At 39.3% G+C, this 9,202-nt stretch overlaps 1 protein-coding gene across 4 annotated transcripts in view; it reads left to right on the top strand.

Moving 5' to 3' along the window:
- The first annotated feature begins 6,383 nt into the window (after positions 1 to 6,383).
- CATSPERT (catsper channel auxiliary subunit tau) overlaps positions 6,384 to 9,202 on the top strand; it is a 182,634-nt gene continuing 179,815 nt past the window's right edge. For all 4 annotated transcript variants that reach the window (XM_086719275.1, XM_086719274.1, XM_086719277.1 and 1 more), the window contains exon 1: positions 6,384 to 6,650. In XM_086719275.1, the coding sequence (XP_086575401.1) occupies positions 6,438 to 6,650 (213 nt within the window). In that variant the 5' untranslated portion in view covers positions 6,384 to 6,437. The remainder of the gene's footprint in view (positions 6,651 to 9,202) is intronic.

The following is a 9,202-nucleotide window of genomic DNA, read 5'->3' as shown; positions in this document are numbered from 1 at the left end:
AATAAAGAGCTTTTGCATAGCACAGGAAACCATCAACAAAATGAAAGGCAACCTACTAAATGGGAGAAGATATTTGCAAATATTTGATATATTTGATAAGGGGTTAATATCCAAAATATGTAAAGAACTTATACAACTCAACACCAAAAAACAAATAATCTATTTAAAAAATGGACCTGAATTGACATTTTGCCAACAAAAACATACACATGGCTAACAGATGCATGAAAAGCTGGTCAACATAATTAATCATCAGGGAAATGCAAATCAAAACCACAAATGAAAAGTCACCTTACATCTGTGAGAATGGCTAGATTCAAAGAGACCAGTGATGATAAGCATTGGGGAGGATGTGGAGAAAAAGAAACACTTGTGCGCTGTTGGTGGGAATGCAAATTGGTGTAGCCACTGTGGAAAACAGTATGGAGGTTCCTCAAAAAATTAAAAATAGAACTACTATATGATCCAGTAATTCCAATACTGTGTATTTGCCCAAAGAAAACAAAAACACTAATTCAAAAAGATATATGCACCCCTTGTGTTTATTGCAGCATTGTTTACAATTACCAAGATAGGGAAGTAACCCAAGTGTCTATCCATAGATGAAAGGATAAAGAAGTTGTGGTATAAACATGGAATTGAATATTACTCAGCCATAAAAAAGAATGAAATCTTGGCATTTGTAGAAACATGGATGGACCTAGAGGGTATAATGCTAAGTGAAATAAGTCAGAGAAAGACAAATACCATATGATTTCACTTGTATGTGGAATTTAAGAAACAACAAATACAAAAAAAAGAAGACTCAAATACAGAGAACAAACTGGGGAGGTGGGTGGGAGGATGGGTAAAATGGAGGGGATTAAGAGGTGCAAACTTCCAGTTACAAAATAAGTCACAGGGATAAGAAGTACAGCATAGGGAATACAGTCAATAAAATTGTAAAAATGGTGACAGAGGATAACCATACTTACAGTGGTAAGCACTGAGTAATGTATAGAATTGTGGAACCTTTTTGTTGTACACCTGAAACTAATATAATACCGTATATTAATTATACTTCAATAAAAAAGTTTTATAACCATAAAAGTTTTTTTTTCCCTTAAAAACCCATGCCAGTTTTCCCATATCTGGCTGCACATCAGAATAATTTAGGGAGCTTCAAAAAACATGTAGCAAAAGAGAAGCTGAGTGGAACAAGAATTCAGGGAAATAAATGGGAGACCTGTGAGCTTATTGAGCGATCTCGGTTGACCTCTACACTGCCCTTTGCTCTGCCTCTTTTTTTGTGCAACAAGAAATAGGAGGAGAAATCACCACACCTTTTCTCAAGCTCTCTGTCAGAGACATCTTTGGTTCTTGAGGAAATCCCATTCTTGAGATGTGCCCTGCATAGAAAAAGGTCTCTTCAGAGCCGTATTCATTGGTGCCTCAACTGGTATGAGACCCTAGAGCTTAAGACAATAACAAGACAGACTCTCCATGGGACGCTATATCTCAAAGGCTATCAAGCACATCAATAAAGCTGTTGGGCCTGCCTGATTAGCAAGCAACTGAATGTTGTGGAACGGAAGAGGACTGACCAATTGACTAGGGGTGGATGGCTCTAAGAATAGGTCTAAATTTGGTGCGAGCACCATATTAGAAATATCTTGCCTGGGAGACTGGAGCTGCTGAAAAGGGGATTCCCTGTGCTGACACAGAATTGTGAGTCTGCTGGCAATTCTGAAGTCATCCTGCCAGTTCCAGCTTTTGCTGTGATCAGGGATGGTTATGCTGGCAACAGGCTGGTGGTGAAGTTCGTGATCCCCCCTGTCAGCAAACTTCAGGGAAGTCATTCATTAGCTCTAAAACTTACCACACCTGAACAAATGCCATCAAGGAAATATGAGAAAACCAGTGTAGGGGATTGTGGTAGGCTGGATAATATTCCCCAAAGATGTTCATCTCTTGATCCTGGAACATTACATTGGCAAAAGGGATTTTGCAGATGTGATTAAGGTCGTTTAACCCTGAAATGGGGAAATTGTCCTGGAGTATCTGGTTGGGCCCAGTGTAATCACATGAGTCCTTAAAAGCAGAGAACTTTTCCTTTATGTGGTCAGAGTGAGATGACAATGGAAGAAGAGCAGAGAGTTATGTTGCTCATTTTGAAGGAGGAAGGGGTTACAAGCCAAGGGATATGGGTGATCTCTAGTAGCTGAGAATGGTCCTTGTTTGACAGCCTGCCAGTAAATGTATGTGGGCTCAGTCCTACATCTTTAAGGAACTGAATTTTGTTAAGATCCCAATGAGCAACAAAATAGATCTTCCCCTAGAACTTCCACGAAGGAATTAAACCCTGCTGACACCTTAATTTTAGCCCAGTGAGACCCATGTCAGACTTCCGACATACAGAATGTTAAGATAGCAAATGTGTGTTATTTAATCTGCTAAATTTGTGGTAGTTTGTTATGGCAGCAACAGAAAGTTAATACCAGGTTGAAGGGAGTTTTGCTCCTAACATCCTAGAGAATAAAGACGCCCCAGAGCAGCTATGGAATGCAACTCAGAAAGCTGGCTAGGTCGGTAGTGGTGTAACTGGCACGGGCATAGTTGCCTTTAAATTCCTCAGGTCTGGGAAGTATGACCCCAGACTTCAAATTTCCCAATCACCCTAGCAAGTACATATTTCCTGAGCAGCTGGTGGACCTGTACAAACCTATCAAAAAACCTTTGGCCATGATGATTGGGAAACTTTGAGGAAGTTCACTGCTAATATGTCTCCATAATTGGCTCAAAGTCATCTTTTTTCTCACTTTTCACCCTGTATCGAGTGTGGGTAGAGTGGCTTAGTGGAGTTTCTGAGGTGTCAATAGGCAAGATCCCCAATGAGGCTTTTGTTGCTTTTTTGGGTGCAATACATTCAGTAATTGGAGTGGCCTCTCCCCACTCCCCATGAGCAGAACAAAACATAGACTTCTAGGCCCATATCCAGAGATTGAGATTCAGTAGGTCTGAGATTCAGTAGGTCTTTTTAGAAAAAGATTCCCCAGGTGATTGTGATATAGCTAGTAGACTAGCCAGCACTTGGGACCTCTGGCCTACATACACCATCTGTAATCTATTATGAAACATAAAGCTTGGCTTGTGATAGATGATGTGATTTCAATCAAATTGCTAGAATTGTGAAAGGACAAAAAAATGAGAAAATGAACAAAACCTAGTACCTGCTTTCTAGAGGCTTATTATCTAGTCAAAAGTCATAGGCAGGCATAGGAGTTAAAGAATCTAGGAAAGTATTGTGGGTAAGGTTGCGTGTGGGCATGTCCTTTATAGGATGGCTGGATTTATACCAGTAAAGATGGGGGACAAGGAAAAGACCATATGAATGAGTGAACTCTGAGAGCTTTTTATTTGGAAACTATCAAATGTAAAAATGTTGAAAGACCAGGATAATTGTAGCAACTGTAATGTAGATCAACCTAGGTTTAATAGTTGTTAAAATTTTGCCACATTTGCTCATTTGTTTTATCTTTCTTTATACACTCTTGTTTTCTTGCTAAATCTTTTGAAAGTTGCTAACATCATGTCACTTCACCAGAATATGTAAACATGAATCCTCCAAAAATAAGAACATTTGTTTACATAGCACATCTTGTTGAAATAGCTGGAAAATAGTGCATTCTCAAATTTCCCAGCTGTCTCTCAAGATGTAGTCAAGGTTTGCACATTTCATTTGGTTGTTTTCTCTTAGTTAAAACTAAGAGAATGGTCTTCTTACATTTTTTTCTCTCCCCCATGATGTTTTTAATTGAAAAATTTCCTGAGATAAATGTAGATTCATGCATACTTGAGAAATAATACAGAGAAATCCTTTGTACACTTTGCCAGTGTCTCTAAATAACATTTTACAAAACTGTAGTATATCATATCCAGAATATTGACATTGATAAAACCCACTGATCTTATTTAAATTTCTCTAGTTTTACTTGTACCACTGTGTGTGTGTGTGTGTGTGTGTGTGTGTGTGTGTATTAATACAATGTTACCAGTTGGGTAGGTTTGTGTATCTACCACCGTAGTCAAGATATCGAACAGTTCCAGGGTGCTTGGTGGCTCAGTCAGTTGAGCTTCCGACTTTGGCTCAGGTCATGATCTCATGGTTCATGAGTTCAAGCTCTGTGCTGAAGCTCAGAGCCAGGAGCCTGCTTCAGATTCTGTGTCTCCCTGTCTCTCTCTGTCTCTCCCCGACTGATGCTCTCTCTCTCTCAAAAATAAATAAACATTAACAAAAAATTTTTTTTAAAAGATACTGAACACTTCCAAAAACCACAGGAGTCTTTCATTGTTGCCCTTTTATAACCACACCTATTTCCCCATCTCTGCACCTCTAACTCCAACGCCTGGCAACCGCTAATCTGTCTTCTATTTATAACATTTTGTCATTTCAAGAATGTTATAAATGAATCATACAGTATGTAATCTTTTGGGATTAGCTTTTTTCTGCCCAGGAAATTCATCCAAGTTGTGTATTCATCTCTTTTCATTGCTAATTTGTATTCCAAGATAGGTGCTTGTTTAATCATTTACCAGTTGAAAAACATGAGTTGATTTCATTTTTTGGCTATTATGAATAAAGCTGCTATGAACATTTGTGTGTGGGTTTTTGTGTGAATGTAAGTTTTTGTTTCTCTGGGAAACTGCTCAGGAGTGCAATTGCTAGATTGTATGGTAGTTACATGTTTAGTTTTTTTAAGAAATTGTCAAACTGTTTTCTAGAGTGGCTGTAACTTAAAGAATCCAAACCATTTTGTTTTGGAATGTCCCACCTACATTTTGCATTTGTTTGATTTTTTCCTAAGAGCATCATTCAATTTGTTCTCTATCTCCTGAATTTCCTGTAGACAGAAGGTTAGGTCTAGAGGTTTGACTAGATTTAGGTTAGATATATATTTTTTAAAGTTTATTTATTTATTTTGAGAGAGAGAGCGCGCGCGTGAGCACATAAGCCTGTGAGCAGGGGAGGGCAGAGACAGAGAAAAAGAGAGAATTCCAAGCAGGATCTGCACTGTCAGCACAGAGCTGGACATAAGGCTCATACTCATGAACCAGGAGATTATTACCTGAGCCAAAACCAAGAGCTGGATGCTTAATCAACTGAGCCACCCCAGAGCCCCAGATTAGATACTTTTTATGTTGTATTATTATATGAACCCTAAAGAAGTCATAGTGTGCTGCTGGGCAGCAAGTCTCATTGGCACAATGATTAAGTACAACACAGCATAGACCCCAAATGACAACAAATGTGTATCAAGAGCTTTCGGTTCTTGTGCCATGAGCCCTGAGGAGTACAAGATGAGAATCAGGTTCCTGCCCCCATTGAACTCTATCTTTTGAAATTAACTAATTCTATTAGTGTGAGCCCACTAGTCGTGATATGCCAAGCTTAGAGACAACAGTTAATTCTGCTTTGAGAATATGTGCATGGGGTTATACGATTTAACTGAAAGCTGGAGTTTGAGCTGGCCCCTGAATAAAACAAAAATAGATCTCAAGTAGAATACCAATAAATAAGGATCCTGAGGTAGCAGAGTGTATTTTGAATGCCCTTGGTTTCCATATTAAGGAATTCGAATCTATGGCTAACAAAAAAAGCTCTGAAAATTTCTGTTGCTTGTTTTATTTTTATTTGTTGGTTTTGTTTGTTTTTAAAGGTAAACTGCATTAATATTGAGAAGTGTAAAGGGTGGATGACAGCAGGCTGGGAGATCCATGAGTAAACCATTGCAGTTGTGTATGTGAGGTATCGTAAACTAGATGCCATAAAGAGGAACAGTAGGGTTCTAATATTTAGGGTTAAAGCTAAAAAATATGTCTGAAGTTTTAAGCTTTTGTGGCTATGGTATTGCTACATTAAATGAGTTTGGAACATACTAGAGGTCTGAGAGGGAAGAAGAATATTAATTAACATGTGTTATGAGTGTATAGGACAGTAAAGACGTCCAAGTAGACTGTTGGAAACATAACATCTGGAGCTCAGGGGACAGTGTAAGGAAGTGGTTATTGATATTGTAGATCTCCCAGAAGTAACTGGTTTAGGGAAAAGAGGCTTATAATGGTTTGAGGGGCAGATAAGAAAATGAACTATGGTGTTCAATCACACAGCTGAGAAGCCTTGCTGTCCACCAGCATGCTATGCCTCCCTTGTAAGGGAGACCTAAATGGCTTAGGTAAGCGCTTGCAGCTGACCCTCCAGCTCTTGAAGCTCACACTTTCCTAAAACCTGCTCTATCAGGGCAATGTGCGGTCACAGGGTGTGTACGCATGCGCATGCGCGGGGGGGGGGGGGGGGGGGGAGGGGGGTTGGGCTAGTGGGCTGCGCATGCGCAGTAGCAGGCAGGCGGTTAGGCGCAGACCCACCCGCAGAGCATGGGGGAATAGAGCCGCACCAAGGGATGGCTAAGGTTTCCAAAGCAGCTGATAACCGCGGCGGGCGGGTCCATTCCCTGTACACAGCCCCTATGCTTCCCAGGAGTCGTCATGTCAACGTGGAAACCATGGACAAAAAAGGGTTGGCATCTTCTCCGGCTCGTAACTTCCAGGAGCCTAAGACTGGTTATCTGCCCAAGGAAGAGAACAAGGAGGGCACTGGGTACCGGCTGCTGAATGTGAGTGGGGGCCCGGGCCGGGGGAGTCTGTTTTCTACCTGGTAAATTCAGTCCTAGAGGACTGGGGAAGGACAGAGGGCTCAGTGCATGCAGATGGGAGGGAGGGAGACCTGCCCTAAGTTGGAAGGTGTTAATACCTGAGGAAGTGCTTATTTGTGGGAAGTTGACGATTATTTAACGGATCACAGTCTCGTTTTATTAACTATTAAATTAAGACAATTTAGATAATACTTATGACAATCCCCCTTACTTATAGGGTCCTTTGAAGATCTGAGGGAGATGGTGATGCAAAGTGCTTAACACTGCAAAGCACAGAGTGAATAAGTGTCAGCTGCTGTCATCATTGACTTTAGTGATGGTGTCATCACACATCATTGGGATTTCATTTATATGGTCAAAAGGCTAAACTCCAGAAACTTTAGTTACTTTTCAATTCTTGAGGTTCTTACAGATGAACCTGTAGGACCAAATCTGCATCATGTCTACAAAGTGAATTATTGGCCTCCTGTTCTTAATTAGAAAGATTAATTTATATTTGAAATGTATGAAACTCTTGAGTTTCAAGAAGCTCTTGAGTTTCAAGTTGGACGCTTAACCAACTGAGCCCCCCCAGGGACTCCCCAAAAAACAATGTTTCTCACATTAAAGTAACTGGCTCTTTACTCTCTACTAATTGGGAAAATCTGTAATGGCAAAAAGCTACCATGCAGCAGTGTTTTTAATTTACTTATAGGTACAACAGTATCTACATACATTCAAAAAAGAATAGTGTACCTATATGCAAGGTACACTGTTTACCCAAGTTTGGTTTCCCAAATTATTTGACCGTAGAATATTTTAATATTTTGAGAGAACAACAAAAAGAGCTTAGGAAATGAAATGTGCACTTGGATTTAGTTATAATGACCACGTAAATGAATTCTTTTCAGACACAGATCCAGAGGAATGAGTAACGAGTTTATGCACTATAGGCATTTATTATATAATACATTTAGAGTAATGAAAGTATATGCTATTAAAATTATTATAATAGCTATAAGATACATAATGTAGACCATTGAACATGGAATGGATGGCGCTCTTTAATAAATGCTGCCTATGTATCAGTACACAGATGGGACATTATATATTTGGGCAACAGGTAGTCTTTCTATGATTTCTTGGCATTTTATGGTACATGATTTCTTGAAAGCAGTTTATCATAGTGGAATCAGAACAGCTCTGTAAATATGTTTAGCATTTTCTGTACAAAATACATTTGTTTTAAACTTGGAAGCAAATATATCTCTCATATATATTTCACATCCTCTTAGCATACATTTTGGAAAACACTAGTTTGCAGATAATGCTTAGAACACATTTCAATTCATTGTTATTCAAAGTTGAGAACCACGGAGATTGGAAACAGGAAAAGCTGGTGGGTTTTAAGGAGGGGGTTGACATGGATCAGATATGCTTTATGGGAAAATTGTTAGGATTTAAGGAGAGATTAAAGAATGTAGACAATGAGTACAGTAAAGTAAAATCTCTGAGAGAATGGAAAAGTATGGTCTCTAGAGCACAGAGAGAGGTATCCTTCTTAGATAGGAAGAAAGGCATCTCTTCCTTCAGACCAGTGTATATTTTATCCTTGGATCACTGGTATCCAAATCTTCTAGGATACTTACTAAAATCTAGATTCTTGGGCCTCCACCTTACATCTACTGAATCAGAAGGCTGGGGCCCCAGGAATATGCTCAAATTTTAAACTACCCCTGTGGTTCATAGTTTGAAAATTACTATAGATAGAGGAAAAAGATAGGCATTGATGTGGAAGTTGTAGATTGAGGGAGTATGCTAGAGAAGAAAGCAAATGAAGCCAGAAGAGTTTCATGAACCAGGTGAAAGAAAAAGGAGGGATAAATGACTGGAGATCTCGGTGAGATGAAAAGAAAGTTTATTGAATACAAATTACTAAAGGAATTGGAAGGATTAACTAGAGAGAGTGCTCCAGTTGAGGGGTATTGCAGCTTCTGATTTTGGTAAAAATGTGGATTATGTACACTGCACATTAATATCAGTTCTTTAAACCTCGTTAGTTCCTTTCAGCAGCTCACTGCTGAAAGCAAACTAGATGCTACTTCCTAACTTCTCGTTATTTTACTTTTATTACACCTAGGCTTGTGTGCCAAGTTTTGTATTAGACACAGGGATGCAATGGTGAACAAGACAAGCAAAGCACCTTTCTTGAAGCTAATTTTCAATTGGGAGAGAGAGTTACAGATTATGTTGCATTCTAAGGAAATAAAACGGCACTGCGATATAAAATAATTGTGGTGGAGAAAGATAGTAGTTTGGACAGGGGATCAGAGAATGCCTCTGTAAGTATTGGCTTTTAAGTGAAAACCTGAAGAGACTAGCTACCATTTAAAGAGTTTTGGAGAGCATAATAAAAGGAGTAAAGAAGCGTGAAGTTTCTGCAGACGGATAGGTCGGAATGGTCACAGAACATAGTGAATGAGAGGGGGAGTGGCGTGAAATGAGGCCATACCATATCTTTTTTTGTATGTTTA

The sequence above is a fragment of the Puma concolor genome, chromosome C1 (assembly GCF_028749965.1).
Source record: "Puma concolor isolate L17-30 chromosome C1, mPumCon1.1.hap2, whole genome shotgun sequence".
NCBI classification, from domain to species: Eukaryota; Metazoa; Chordata; class Mammalia; order Carnivora; family Felidae; genus Puma; species Puma concolor.
This window is presented reverse-complemented; position numbering and strand designations above follow the sequence as displayed.